Raw genomic sequence first — 16,308 nt, 5'->3', positions numbered from 1 at the left:
TAGTGTTAAAACATATCAATAATTAACACTATTTATTAATGATGAACAGATTTGAATTTGAATTTTTTTTAATAAAAAAATAGAGTATTGAATAAAATAAATGGAGATGTGATAAGTACAGATTTATTAGGTTTTTGGAAGATTGGTTTTGAAGTGGAAAGAGGTCCCATGACACTACAAGTGATATTTCTGCATTATCTTTTCTGCAACACCACCATTTCCCCTTTCTTATGAATTCACATGTTGAAAGTGAAAAATGAAGCCAGAAGAACAAGTATGCTTGAAACAATTACCATTTCCAACACACACCACAGGTCTCTTTCTTTCCCTCTTCATTATTGTGTGGAATGAGATTTTGAATCTCTTTCTCAACTTATTTTTTTAGCCCAAAAAATAAATAATAATCAAAATGAACCACATAAATATATGCTACACCTCCACCCATAAGTGTACTTACCTCTAAACATCACTCGCACGACCCCATGGAAGCCGCTTCGCTGCCTACGATTTCGTACTCATCCCCTTCATCATCTTCTTCTTCTTCGTCATCGCCGTCGTCTTGGTTTTGATCGCTTTCTAAGTCTTCCATTCCGTGATCACGTTGGTGGTGCTGTTGATAAGGCTCGGAAGGAGGAGGAGGAGGGAGCCATTGCTGCTCGGGGAGTACCATCAAGGGAACTGAGTTTTCGGGTTTTATTTGATTGGAGGAGCTGTCATGTTTGTTCTTTTCTCTGTATAAAGCATCAAGTTGGTGAAAGTAGGGACATGTTTTGGAATCATCGGGTCTTGTCTTGTGGTTATCTTTAACCTTCTTAAAGTACTTGTTTATGTTCTCCCATTTCTCTTTGCATCGTTTGGCATTGCGATTGTAACCCAACCTTTTCATTGCAGCTGATATCTCCTCCCATAATGGTCCTTTTGGACCACTGTCGTGGTATTTATTGTCCAGCCTATTCCTTAGCTCAATCAATGCTTGAACCTCCACTTTAGGCCATCTCGATGGGCTTGGCCTGTAACTTGGATCCCCATTCTCCGTCTTTGACACAGATAAATCCAGCGGAGGCTGTGGAGCAGGCACTGCTGCTGCAGCCGCTGGTAGTGGCGGCAGTGCTTGTGCCACCGTCTGTATCGACGGTGTTGGCGGTGGATTATTTAATTTATTTTGTGTCTGGCCCGGGTTTTGCTGGTCGGATATTTTTTGCAGGAACGCCTTTAGAGCTGCATTCTTTGCCGCTGCTATTGATCTTTCTTGGGCTAATAATTCGCGTTCTCTATTTATTCTCGCCATCTCTTGCGTTCGCCAAGCTTCTTCACGAGTCATTCTTTCCTGCTCGTGTTTCTCTAATGCTTCCAGGAATTTCTTCTGCATCTCCTCCTGCTCTTGAACCACCTGCTTCATTAGCTTCTCGAAAAAGCCCTTCCATTTTCGTTTCCTCTTCCTTCGACCTTCCAATTCTAAATCCGAAGACGTCGATGAGGAGGTCGAATCCGACATTAGATCTGCGGAGATATTAGGAAAAGAAGGAATTGTAGGGTTTATGTTTATCGGTACAATGTTTTGAGGCAAACTGGGTAGTACTGTTGTTGCTGATAGAAAAGTGACATTATTAGTCTGACTCGGAGGATTATTAGCTGCTGCCATTGTCGCCTGGGGCTGAACTGGAGGCTTTAGTATTGGCGGCGGCAGCGCTGCTGCAGCTGTTGCTGGGGAGTGAGCGGAAAGATGGGTTTCCAGGGCTAGAAGTTGATCGGAAAAACGATAAGTCTTGCCGTCTGATTTACCAGTTCGGCCATCTTTGGTCCTCTTGTGATACTTGAAAACATTCTCGAATTTCTCCTTGCATTTCTTGGCACTTCGATGATACCCAAGCTCTGCTAGTTTCCTGATATCGACGTTAGAGAAAACTTATACTTCAATTCAGCAGTAAAAAAAAAAACCCCCAAACGCTGATTCCCACGTAAAATAAACTACGAACTGAATTTCACATATAATCCAAACAATAAAATTTTAATAGAAGCATAAAGAAGAACTATGTTAATTGGGAACTGATGACGGGAAAGTAGAGAGAAATGGACTAAAAATTATGAGCAAAATCCAGCTTAAGATTCCCTGTGAAAATATTGGGAAAAGCAAATGCCAGAAATGATAAAAAAATCCAATACCCCCGAAATGTCCAAATATCTTAATCATATGGACACTGAAGATGCTTAAATTCTCTCAACTTGAACTTATAAAGAGAAAATAAACAGAAAGAATACAATTCGAAAACACAGATCTCCACTCATTAAACATAAACGAACTTCAAATTTTCCATCGAGTTATCTGAAAAAGGGAATAATTAGTAATAATAATCACCTGGAAACCTCTTCCCATAATGGACCCTTGACGCTAGCGTCACGAAAGGTAACATCCATGTCCGACCTTATCTTCAAGAGTGCCAAAGTCTCTTGCCTCGGCCACCGGTTGCCCCCGTAAAAACGCTCGCCTTCCTCAACCCTAACTCTCTCATCGTCACCCGAATTGCTATTATTGCCATTGGAGCCAAACATGTTGCCCGCTACGACGGCACCATCTCTTTCAGTACTGCTTCCATCACGAGCTCCACCGCTGCTAACCATAGAAGCAGCGGCGACGTTACCATCGCCGCCGCCGCTCCCAAGAGCACCAGCAGTTGTGTCACCACCACCCATCATATATGATTTTGCAGATACGACAACTTCGTTTATTTCTTTCACTTCTTTACCCCCACCCGGCAAGAGCTTGCGATTTACTTGCAGCTTTCAATGAAGAAAGGGGAAAAAATAATAAACTAATATGAAAAAAAAAATGAACTCTGTACGCCTCTATTCGATCCTATCTCTCTGAACAGAGAAAAGAGGGTGGTGAATTGCTTCTTCGTTTTCAAAAATAGTTTTTGTTTGGGTGAATTTATTAGTAATTTGTTTTTGTTTGAGGGATCTGCTTGTCAATCTCAAGATTTTTCCTCATCCATTTTTATTGGAATCGTAAGGATTTAATTTTATTTTTTTAAAAGACAGTCTGTTAAAAAAGTAACGAGTGGTATGGGTTTTATTGATTTATGAAATAATATATAGGAATTTATAATTTTTTATATTGATTTGTATAGATATAAATAAAGCATAAAATTATTAATATAATAAACTTCGAAAAAAAACATAATGCATTTTAAATGCATACATCAAATATATGTAACAATTTAGGTTGAGTTTTAGAATTTTATAATTGCAAGAAGAAGATAATAATAATAAATAATTTTAAAAAAAATGAGACATTGCAGTGGGATCCATTTTTGAAATAAAACATGTTATACGTTGTAGGTCATGTTATTAGGGGCCAAACCATTTATGAATCGATGTAAATTGGTGTCCATTTTCTGTTAGGTTGCAACCTACCGTCATTATTATTATTTCCATGGCTATAAATCGATCTTAAGCCCCATCAATTTTATCCATGATTTGGATTTTTTTAAATGAATGTTATTATGAAAAATTGGGACCATTTAACTTGGTTGGGTCAATTGGATTGTTTCACTAATCCTGTCTTAAGAGAGGTGACTTGTACCATACAATTAGTGTGGGATGTGACTCCCACGTCCAAATCAATAAGTTTAAAAAATTGATAATTTGTTTAATTCAGATAATTTTAATATGATGAAGTTATCAATTTTATTTTTTTAATATTTTAAAATTATAAAAAAATCAATCTAACAGATTAAATTATGAAAATTTTAAATTAAACATTTGTTTTATTATTATTTAAGTGTTGTTAACATCGACCCGCATGAACCCATCGAGAATATAACATTACATTATTTTTCTGTTACGTAGTTTTCAAATTCAACGGCCCTTTTGATTCAGTGCAAATGCCCTATGAGTTGTGATAAGGTTATTGATAGCTATTTCCAACATTATTTTTGGAAAGAGATTTGTCATTTCATGTTCAGTTTTATTTCTTTACTTAATCTCTGTTAAAAAAACAAATAACGTCTATGATTTATGTTTCAAGTGCGATAATTCAAGTTTTCTTATTTTAATAAAACTGAGATTTAGAACTGGATATTTCTAATGTGTTTTACTTCATATGTTTCTTAGTAGTGTATAAAAATATGTTCAAGGATTTTATCTTAATTTTAAAAATATTCAATTTAACTTTAAATATAATACTCTCTTTTCCCCCTAAAAAAATAACTAGTATAATAACCTTTGGTTAGTATTTAGCAAAAATCGAATGCAAGAATTAAAGGGTCAAATATTGGTACGATCACTTTTATTTTAGTTTTGTTCACTTTAGATCACCGATATTAAAAAAATTATAATTCATTTACTTATATTATTGATTTATTAAAGTTTGATCATTTACATTGTCGATTGTTACATTTTGTTGATTGAGTTGATTCATGTTAGTTTGATGATGACATATTAGTAAAAGGGAATAATTTTAAATTTGACCCCTACACTTTAGATATAACATTATGTTAACCCTTGAAATTGATCAAAGTTTATCGTTGTTGGTCGTCACTTACATCGTCGCCACCGATCATTGTCATCGATGACTGTTGGATCCAAAAAAAAATTAGTTCGTTTCTGTTGGTCTCCTGAACGTGTATATGGTGTTCATTTCACTGAAAAATATCCTAAACTCAACATATATAACGATAAAACAATGAGATTGATTTGTGCTATTGCTAGACTCAAATCATAACATTTAAATTTTTTATTTTTTTATTATTTCTACTTTCATACTCTTAATATTCTTGATACTTAAATTTAATATCTCAAGAAATAACCACAAGTAACGAAAAGTTACTAAAGTATAGACTAAAGGTTTTACTTTCACATGGGGATTGGGGTGGTACGTCATGTGAATGTAAACTCACACACGCACGCTGTCAACCATGTGTACATTTATGTCCCTCCAGCTCACCAAACACACATCCCACCTTCTTTCATCCTCAAATTTTCTCCTTTCTTACAACTTGACAATTCTCGTTCCCCATACATATACACCCTATAAATAGATAAATATTATTAAATTTATAAATATTATCTTTATCATATAGGGTTTTCTTTCCCCATCCCAAATTATTAAAACGTCATCATATATTCTGTGATTTTTCTCGACCTCTTATAATATATCATGAGATTGAGAAATTTGGTTGGTTGAATAAAATTATATGCTTTTAGACTATGGTTATGGGCTGTAATATGAAAAAAGGGTATAAAATAAAACATCAACTTGCTGTAAAAAGCAACCATCCACTGAGAAATGTCATCTTTTGATACTTTGTTTTCTAAAAAAAGGTAATGAGGCAATCACTTGAATGTGACTCATCGGCATGGGCTCAAATGAAATGTTCCAACGACTTGTAAACTTTTCGAACAATTATCACATCTTACACTTATCCTATTGGTTCTGTTATCTTCTAATTATGAAGTATATAGAAAAATAAAAGATGCTCTTATGCTCTACGTTATTTTTCATTTTTTTTATTTAAAAGACTTCGTATTTACGACATAAAATAAGGGTTCATTTATGGTAAGAATAAGATCCCCCCTCCCCAAAGAATAAAAAAGGATTGAAGTGGAAGAAATGAGCAATCACAAAACCATGTGCGGACCGACTTAAATTGATCGTTTATGTACAAGACATTTACATTCAGTTTTGAGTAGAATTAGAACATGGAAGCGTTTGTTTGAACCTTGAGGCATGGATCACCCCATAAAATGTATTAATTATGGTTTGAGGACATATGTTTTGACAAATTCTAAAGTAAAACCCCATAAGTCCCATATTGAGAGATATAATGGAAAGGGAGAGTAATTACAAAAAGAAACACGTTTCTCCCCCCCTCATTTTCACTTCCACTTGTTTGGATAAGAAGATAAGCTTTCGGGCTCGTATTAAAAGTGGGCCTACATAATTATTAAGAATAAACTACGTAATTTCTTTTTGAAATTTATTTTTTATCTTCTATTTTACTTACGGTACTTTTAATTTTTATAATTTATACAATGAACTTTCAAATTATTTATGTTTTGTTCACTACAAATTATTTTTATTATTATTATATGATGTGACTTTTATTATAATTATTAAAATATAAAAATAATTTAAAATAAATAATAAAATAGTATTTTCACTTCACCTTCTGCAACATCACCATTGCTCCTTCTCATCACTGTCAACCATCGTCGGCCTTCGGAATGTTTGATCTTAAATTGTACTGAGAGACTCACTTTGACATGTCGAGTTTGAGTCTGGTGGTTGTTTCATCAGAAAATATCCAAAAACCCATGAATCTTGACTAAAAAATTTCGATTTCCTCACTTTCGATCTCCTATTCATGGACTTCGGAGCATGTTATGACAAAATGGATGTTGGATTCAAATTCAAGGGATCGAGACGAAGCGACCCATGAAATCTGGAATCGAATGGCCAACATATAATGCAGTCAACATTTCGATTTTCTTACTTTTGATCGGATTTAGAGCATGTTTCGAAAAAAATGGAGGTTGGATTTTGACTCAGGGGTTGGGGCAAAGCAACAGATGAAATCTGGGATCGAACGATCACTATCTACGATTGTCGACGATGGCGTCTAACGTTGGTGAACAACGAACGGCCACCATCTGTTTTATTTTTATATTTTACATTATTTTTATATTAAATAATAAAAAATACTATGTCATACTAAAATAATAATAAATAATTCAAAATTACCAAAACATGAGTAATTCGAAATTTCAGTGAGTAAATTAAAAAAATTGAAAGTACAATAAATGAAATAAGAGAGAGAGTAAAATTTAGTGAGGAGATGTGTAATTTATTCTATTATTAAATTAGTTTAAAATATTATAAATTTTAATATCCCGATGATATGTTTTATAGGGAATATAACTTCATATATTATGATATTTGAATGCCACAACCGAAGCTTTTGATTTTGTACATAATTATTAATCTACTTTATAAATTTTAATATGCTAATGATATGCTTTTATATATTATGATATTTGAATTCCACATCCGAAGCTTTTGATTTTTGAACTAATGACACCATCACGCTAAAACAAGCAATGAAATGGAGTCTAAATTATTTAAGATGGTATAGAGAATTTTATTATTCATATTTGAACAGGAGACGTTAACGGTAATATATATTATTTTTGAACGGTAAAATAAAATATAGTTCGATAAAAATTGGATAATATATATATAAATATATTGTATGGTCAACGCTTATCAGTGAGATGTGCCACCGCGTGACTCGTAAGGTATACGGCTATACGCTACAGCAATGCATAAATTTTGGGTAAACTATCCTACTAGACACCTGATTATTGGATTTATTCTATTTTAAACCAATATAAAATCTTGTAAATTTAATCACTAAAGTTACAAATTGTTATCAATTTAATCACTGATTGTTAAGTTGATAGTGAAATAACTGACATCAAAATTTTTAAATAGATAAAATGCCATATTTAATCTTTAATATTCTTAAATTTATTAATTTGGTCTTAATTCTAAATAGACGATAACAAGTCATTCCATTGAAAGGAGACTAAATCATGTTTCCAAGATCAACTCTATATCAGCCTTGAACAGATATATCTACTCTAAAACAAGTTTCGACAACCTTTGAATCATTCATTCTCTGGTCTGGTTACGTCAACACATAAAAGATCAAATTCATTCTTGAAGATCGACTTTGAAACAAATTTTATTCATTTAACTCTCAACAACTCTTAAAACAAAATCATTCATCTAAGATTAACTACACGTGTCCCTTATATCAAAAACTTCAAAAAAAAAGGTAATCGAATAATTTATCTAAAGATTGTAACTTGATTTCTTATTAATATTTTTTTCATTTGCACTGAAATTACAGAGTTGGTTTGAATTCACTTTTTAGTACAATTACCTCCTATTTTAAGTTAAAGGGCAGTTTAGGCATTGCATGATGTTTGTTGGTCCATCCTGTGGGAAAAATTGGAGGACAAATCCTAAACTGGTCCGAAGGAATTGTGCCTTTGCTAAGAGCAGTTGGAGGGAGTATTACTATCAAGCCCAATCAAAGGTTAAGGATTATTGATCTCATGCATGGAAATTAGGGGTAAATAAAACTATATTTAATTTGAAAAAAATATTATTTTTAAAATTTTAAGTTTTCTAAATTAATTTAAAGTTTTGATTGGAATTTTGAATGTTAAGTTAAATTTAAATTTGTGAAATTCAAATAATTGAAAATTTAAAAACTAAAATGATATGTTCCGATCTTTAGGTTAAGGAGGCTTCTTTTAGGGGATAGGGCCTAAAAATAATTTAGTGTTTGAAGTTTTTATGTAACACCCCAATTTAAAGGTTAAATTTTAGAAATTATAAAATATTGGATATAATTGGTATTTTGGAAGAAATTGATGATTAAATTGTAAAATCGTAAAGTTGGTAGACCATTTTAAGAAGTGCAGGAAGTTCAGTGACTAAACTCACGGCTTACCCATTTTTTATAGGATGAACTATAACCCTTCCCTGTGTGTTTTCTGTAGATTTTCCCAGTTTTCCCTCCCCTTTAACCATCCTTTGAACTCCGATATACTCACAGTCCAGCCTCCGTTTGACGAACTGAAACCACCATCGTGTTCGTTGAACAAAAACCCTCAAACCTTTCGTCATGAATTATCGTCGTTTGTCGTACATGTCAACCGGAAGTATCGTCGGTTTTAACTCAATTTCCGTTGGTTTTTCATCGATTCATGTCGATCCGACCATCCGTTTTCGACACCTCCCGCACCATCGTGTTCCTTGATCGTTCCGAGTCTACCGGTGTCCTCCGTGTCTCCGACGTCGCCGGCGCGTGAGGGGTGATGAAGTCAAAGCTTTCGATGTTTCAGAATCGAGCTCTCCACCGTTCAAAATTTTGAACCGAGCTTAGTAAGTGTCTCAAAATCGCTTAAATTATTTTTAGAAAATTTTTCTGTAGTTTTTCCGACGTCGGAGGAGGTCCCACGCACCACCACTGCGCGTGGGAAAAGCTCTGCCGTGGCTTGGATGCATAAAAAAACCGGTTTGACCGGTCTGACTCGACCCGACCCTAGCCGTTGACCCGCGTTGACCGTTGACTTCCGTTGACCAGAACTTTGACAGGTCATTGAACGACCGTTGACTTCTTCCGGGTAGACCTATCCTTAAGTTTTTCGATGTCCTGAATCTGTTTTTTGGGGTTCGTTTCACCAAATTCAAACCCGATAAGCTGTTTTCACTGATTTATCATCCGATTCGATCTGTTTTTCAGAATTAAGCCCTTTTTTATGAAATTTCTATTGTTATGTATTTGAGGAATTATTAGAAGTTGAATTAAGAATCGAGGATGTTTGAATGGAAATTAATGGTCGATCAGTATTGCACAGAAAGGTAATGCTTTACTACCTTTTCATGCTTTGTGGAACATGTTGATATTGGCAAATGCATGATTGAACATGTTTGGTCACTTTTGGGTTTTTAATTAATCCATACACTCGATATGGATGCGGTAAAAATTCGGTAAATGAATACGACTCGAATGACTGATATAAGAATTTGAGGGATTTTTTTGAATTAAATTACGAGTTCTGTGATCAGTGATAAAGGAATTAGCCTGGATATGTAACTTATAATTTATTTCATTAAAGGTTAAATATTAATGGTACTTGGATGAAAAATTATGAGAATACTCCGATAGGGTAAAATTACGAAAATACCCTTATGTTGTAAAAAGACAAGATTTGACCATGGAAGTTGGATAAAGGATTTTTAAAGATATATTGATCTGATGAAACTACTGATGTGCATAAGAAATGTTAGTTTTGCTTAGAAAATTTGGATAACCGGTTTTTAACCCCAAGAGAGTTTGGGCAAGATTCTAGAAGTTTGTTAAAGAATCATTTCAAGATCAGAGAATGTTCGGGAAAGTAATTAACAATAGGATCTCTAAACAATAATTATTTTCGTTAAGAGTTAATATCGAAATTATCTGGTTAAGAAATTACAAAAATGCCATTGAGAGGTAAAAATAGCCCGAGTTGACCCTGAATGAGAAAGTAATTTGAGGATTCGTACTTGACTCGATAAATTAAGGATTTGATTGTTAAGATTCTGTCTTTGTGCAGAAAAATTCCTGACATTACGTTTGTAAAATCTGAGAAGGCACTCGACCCGAAAATATCCAAGTTATGAGTAAATACCTGAAGAATAATTTATCGATAGTGCTCTTTTGACGGAATTGTACGAAATGACTGAAATAAATGATAAGTTTAAATTCGATAATATGATCGGGCGGAAGGAAATGATTGTAATACACTGGATCTATAAAATGACCAGAATACCCCTATAATGGAAATGACCCAAGAATATCAACAAGCTCAGGAATGCTGGGATATCCTCGAGCTCTGTAATGAATAGAATAAAATTAAACACTAAAATGACCAAAATACCCTTATGGCCTATACTGAGTAAATGACTTGGATTAATTAAGAAATCCAAATAAGCATAGGTGTTGGACTACCTTTAAAAGTTATGGAACATAACTTAAGTGAGCCGATCAACCTTAATGATATGTCAGTACCTGAACGACATAAATATTACTTGAATGCATGTTCGTTTCTCAAGTTTGGCTCGATGTTAATTTTGGAAGTATTCAGCTTAGCTCAACTCTAGATCGTATTCAGTACTAAGAATTTGATATTTGTTCGACAAATCAACCACGAAGACCGAACCAAACTGAACTGAACGGAAGTACAATATGTATCCGAAATTCAGAAATGTCTGAATTACTCTGGAAAACCCTGAGGTAACTGGAATAGACTTGACTGCTAAATGAGCTAAGTAACCTCAATGACTGAGGATTAAGTAAGTGATTTGGATAAGTCTGGGAACTCTGATGAGTTTACAAGATGTACTGTTCTTATGGGCCATGATCTACAAATCAAGCACATCAGTATTTCATGATATCGTGGAAGCGTGAAAATGAAATAAAGACCATTGGAAGATATATTCAGCGATGATTATGAAGATGATATGTAGACAATAATTTATGGAATTAAAGAATAAATACCCTGGAATGACAATGAATTGACCAGTCGACAAGCATTTATTCTGGGACCTATTCATCTCGAGTTGTTCGATTATTCGATCAATCGACATAGTTGTAAAGGTCCTGAATCTTCGTTCTTCCTTATCATCCCAAATTACTCTGGTCATATCTGAAAACACAAGTAACTCAGATGTAAAGGATTCTGAATACCCTTCTGATTACGTACAACTTCCGAAAATTGTCCGAATCAGATATGATCATGATAATTCATATTCTGAATAACTAATATTCTGTCAGTTAATAAACTCTTCCAATAGTGATTCTAACTTCTGACATTCTATCGATAAACCGAAGATCCGTGTTTCTCTGCCCGATAAGATTATTCAGTATCTCTGAATAATATCTGGAAACTCTAGTGTGTTCCCTAATCATATGAATATTTTATCTGATTTTCGATTTGAATTATGTTCTGATTTCCGATTTGAATTATGTTTTGATTTCTTATCTGAATTCTGTTCTGATTTCTGATATGGATTCTTTTCTGATTTGAATTATGTTTTGATTTCTGATATCTCCGTTTACTGACGGAAATTTTTTTTAATTGGGCGGTTTATTGTTGGAGGAAGAATACTTACAGGTTCCTTGGTTTTGTGCTCAGGGCCTTACTGTTGTGCAGGGGGTGTATGATTCTGGGGAACCTACACATTATGATGTGTTCGGTTGGGGGAATTTATTATGGTTTTTGATAAATGTTTTATTTGGGGGTATTGTTGGAGGAAGTATATATGCATGCTCCTCGGCTTTGTGCTCAGAGCCTTACTGTTGTGCAGGGGTTGTATAGTTCTGGGGAACCTACACATTTTGTTCGTGACAGATAGGGGAATTACTATGGTTTTTTTTTTAAATTTTAAAAATATGTTTTAAAAAGATATGTATCTTTTCACTGATTTTGTGGGAACACACTAGATAACCTATTCTGATCTCCTGAACCTAAACATTCGAAATATTTCCATCTGAACTGAAAGCTCACTATCTGTTACTACCTGAAATACCAGTAGGATCTCTGCTCAACATAAAGATTTGTAGATGTCTGAACCGATAAGGAAATATATGTTTATATTTATTTGCACATTCTTCAGCATCATCTGGTAGTTCGGTATTATTGAGCTTTCCAAAGCTCACCCTATTACTCACTATTGCAGGTTAAAAGAATTGTACCAGTGCAGTTATCGACTTCAGTAAGAGAGTTCTTCCGGCGTTGTTTGCAGAGTATGATATATGTGATTAGGGGGCATGTAATTATATTTTGTTTTATATACGAGTATTTCTGCATACTGATAAATCATTTTATAAGTTACATGTTTTAATAAAAGTTTTAAATTTTTCGCTATTTTTACAATGGGTCACTTCGGTGGCCCTAATGTGACACTCCAGATCGGATCGGGTTAACCGCATCAGTCTGAGGGGGTTACATTTTATTTTTATACAATTATATTTTTTTTGATTCGAGGGTGGATAAAATTTGATACAGTTGAAAAATAATAGAAATGAGATTTTATATTTTGTGTAAATTGGTATAAACCAAGTTATTTTAATGGTTAAAAGAATAATTGTTATCTCTAGAGGTTCAGGTTCGAGTACCATAGATTGTAAGGATGTTTGAGCTTTCATTATCAAATGGTTAAAAATCTTTAGAACATATACTACTTTGAAATCACCTAAATTAATAAAAAAATGTCAATCGAGTCAAGTTAAGTAATTTTTTAAATTCAAATTAATTTAAATTTTATGGCTAAAATAAATCAACTAAATTAAATAATAAATTAAAAATAAATATCACTCAGGTCTTTATAAATTTAAAAATTCTGTAAAAAATTAGGATAAACTACACGTTTAATATTTAAATTATTATTTTTTACCTAAATTTTATTTTTATTTTTCAAAATCATTTATAACATTTAGTTTAGGTTTCATTTTGGTACTCCGTCATCGAAAACTTAACGAATTGCTATATGTGACATTTTTATAGGTAAATTACATAATTCATCACTCAATTATCTTCTCACTCCTATTTTGGTTACTAAAGTCTAAAATTTTTCAATTTAATTGCTCAACTTTCAAATTGTTCATGTTTTAATCACTCTAATTTATTTTACTAATGATTTTTGTGACATGATTTTTTTATTATTTTATTAATGTATAATTAAAATAAAAGAAAAAATTTGAAAGTTAGAGAGATTAAATTAGAGTAGTTCTAAAGTTAAGTAATTAAATTTAAAAAAATTAAACATCAATTGCCAAAATAAGAGTGAGAAGATACATGAGTGATGAATGATGTAATTTATCCATAAAAAGTACCACATACAACACACCCGTTAAGTTTTAACGGTGAGATACCAAAACAAAACAAAAAGTAAACGTTAAGTATAATTTTGTAAAAAAATAAAAGTTTTAAGTATCAAAATGAAACAAAAATAATAGTTTAAATACTAAACTTGTAGTTTACCCAAAACATTATGGTGGCAAGGAACAATAGCATAGGAGAGAAAATGAGAAGAGTCAGATTCTTTTAGGATTTTATTATAACAACTGGATATTACGTGATGAAATTAATTTTTTAAAATTACGTGATTAAAATAAAATAAACCTAAAGTTTGGTGACCATCAAGACAATTTCCCTATAATATCATAACTTGTGTATCTTATTTAACTTACAGCCTAAAAGGCTAAACCCTTCCCTTTACTGTACCCGAAGAAGTAAAGAGAAAAAACAGAGAATGGCAAGCGAATAAGAGAGTGCGGTGAAGGAGCCTTTGGATTTGATAAGGCTCAGCCTCGACGAACGTATTTATGTCAAGCTCCGCTCTGACCGGAAGCTCCGTGGCAAGCTTCATGTACGTTAACTCTAGGTTCCCTTTTCAACTACTTTATGTTCCAATGTTGAATCTTCGAATTCCATTTTAGGGTTCCTTAATTTGGGCATTACTTCTTGTTCCCCTTTTTGATTTAGGATACGTTATTTAGGTAGTATCAGGTAGCCCTTGAGAATATTCCGACTTCTATGTTCATATCTGAATTGCTATCAACTGCATATTAAATATTAATTTAAATATTAATATATTCTAAAAATTTAAATATTAATATATTCTAAATAAAATATATAAATAAATTAGAAGATATATTAGAATATATATTTTAGAATATACTCCCATACAACATACTGCCAACTTGCATATTTTAATATACTCACTTTATTATTCTATTAATAAGAATATATAATATTAAACATGATTATGATATTCTACTTGTACTTCAAGTTATTATAAATTTATAACAATAAATTAGGGTATGCTTAAATATGGCTAAACAGGATGAATCAAAATTTTGGTGTATCTTTCCCCCCCTCAATTTCCATGACTTGCTTTCCGATTGATATGTGCTGCAATGATGTGGATTTTTGGGTGATTAGTAAATTTTCTAAATCCTCGTTTCTAGTTCATGGAGAGCATGAGATGAAATTGTTATTCTGTTTATTGGATGATTTCTTTATGTTTAATCTTATTTATGATGTTGATATACTATATCAATTGTCTAAGTTCTTTTCTGTTCTAGTCTTTCTGTTGTATCTATTTGTTTTAATTGCTGCCTGTTGTCTGTTGGTCAATCTGATTTGGTGGCATTTTATGCAGCTGCTTGAAGTTGTTTTCTACCAAAGCAGTGTGAATAGAGATGTTATGTTGTTGATGCTGACCTCCGACTTCATTTTTTTTCTTTTTTCTTTTTTCTCTCTCCCCCTTTAAGTACTCTTCAAGTTTATGCCTTCTACCTTTTCTCTCTTTTAATTGTCTCATTAAATATAAAAGAGAACTTGCTTCTCATACTATTTTCATATGTTTTTACTGATAAATTGTTGCCTTTGTTTATTTATTGTCCACAGCTTTCATGAAAGATTGGTCTTAACCAGAGCAATTGCAACATGATTTTGTTGTTTTTTAACATCTATACTCTGGTTCATAACAGCAAATGCCCATTCATTTGTTATGATATATTTTAGTTTCAATGTGCTGTGGTAATGCAAATGGTTTTCTTTAACTTTTTGGTAAGACGTCAAGGGAATATATTTTTCTAGCCATTTATCATCTGAACTATATAGGTGATGGTATGAATACAGATCACTTCAGTTCTACAGAGTTTTCCCCCCTCTGTAATAGGAATTAGTGATTATGTTCTTATTACTTGCTGTTATAATTTGCCTTAATGTTTAGAAGCTTGTAACTCTTCATTTTGATGCTTAGTTCTTCTTTAATGTGGTTTGCAGGCTTATGATCAGCATTTGAATATGATTCTAGGGGATGTTGAAGAGGTTGTTACTACAGTTGAAATAGATGATGAAACCTATGAGGAGATTGTTCGGGTAGGTTATCATATCTCTGTTCCTGTTCAATATGATTAATATTTGTTTTGAAAGCTAATATGTGAACTAGAGGTAGAAGGTGAGCTTTACTAAGCGTTGGCTCTAATGGTGTCATTAGTAACTTTGATGTCATTCTGGTTAACCCCATATTAACCATGAAGAATGCTTGCATTTGTTTTATTAGGCTTAAAAGTTACATTTGTTCACAAGGAAAAACATGAACTTATCCTATGAAAATGGAGATTTCAAGTGAACATGAATTTAGGGTTTTTGTTTAAATCAACTGGTTAAAGAGAGATTTCATGTTTTTGGATGATGATTCTATTTTATCCTTATTTCAGACTACAAAGCGCACAGTTCCATTTCTCTTTGTAAGGGGAGATGGAGTCATACTGGTTTCTCCACCTCTACGGACTGCTTGATTAGGAGAAGGAAGTTTCTAGCACACTTTCTGGGAATAGACCACCTTTTGTCAAATTTCTTAAACTAGGCTGTTGCTCCTGTAGTATTATTGACTCCTAAAAAGATTATTGCAGCATATTTATGAAACATTTGTGCATTTTTAGATCATCGATAATTTTGTATGGTCATCCAATTTCAGACAAAAGGGGATAATGGAACAACTGTTTTTCATTGTCTGTTAAAGTTTGGAACGTGGACCATTTGGACATGAAATTCTAGGCTATTATTGGTCAAGATTACTCCTATATAGATGTTAAATTTTTATTTAGGTTACATATGTAATCGCTTAGCATTGCTTCACATCGTTTTATATTTACTTATCAACTAATCAATTTTAGT

At 32.9% G+C, this 16,308-nt stretch overlaps 1 protein-coding gene and 1 pseudogene across 2 annotated transcripts; one reads left to right on the top strand and one right to left on the bottom strand.

Moving 5' to 3' along the window:
• Positions 1-328: 328 nt before the first annotated feature.
• On the bottom strand, positions 329-2,895 carry LOC120130035 (trihelix transcription factor GT-2-like). Of its 2 annotated transcripts, none has more exons than XM_039147386.1 (2): positions 2,357-2,895; positions 329-1,883 (listed from the first exon to the last, which is right to left on the bottom strand). In XM_039147386.1, exons 1-2 carry the CDS (start codon positions 2,692-2,694, stop codon positions 467-469), a joined length of 1,755 nt encoding a protein of 584 aa, XP_039003317.1. In that variant the 5' UTR covers positions 2,695-2,895; the 3' UTR covers positions 329-466. The 2 variants fall into 2 exon arrangements, with proteins under 2 accessions (XP_039003317.1, XP_039003318.1); XM_039147387.1 differs by having other exon boundaries at positions 2,365-2,551.
• A 10,975-nt stretch (positions 2,896-13,870) lies between these two features.
• Positions 13,871-16,053, top strand: LOC120129873 (annotated as a pseudogene).
• Positions 16,054-16,308: the final 255 nt, after the last annotated feature.

This window comes from Hibiscus syriacus, unplaced genomic scaffold, assembly GCF_006381635.1.
Source record: "Hibiscus syriacus cultivar Baekdansim isolate YM2019G1 unplaced genomic scaffold, ASM638163v2 tig00110505_pilon, whole genome shotgun sequence".
Classification (NCBI taxonomy): Eukaryota; Viridiplantae; Streptophyta; class Magnoliopsida; order Malvales; family Malvaceae; genus Hibiscus; species Hibiscus syriacus.
This window is presented reverse-complemented; position numbering and strand designations above follow the sequence as displayed.

Coding starts and splice junctions, on each gene's coding strand:
- LOC120130035 (XM_039147386.1), bottom strand. CDS start 2,694: ATGATGGGTGGTGGTGACACAACTGCTGGTGCTCTTGGGAGCGGCGGC. Junction 1,884..2,356: donor TTATGGGAAGAGGTTTCCAG/GTGATTATTATT, acceptor CGTCGATATCAG/GAAACTAGCAGAGCTTGGGT.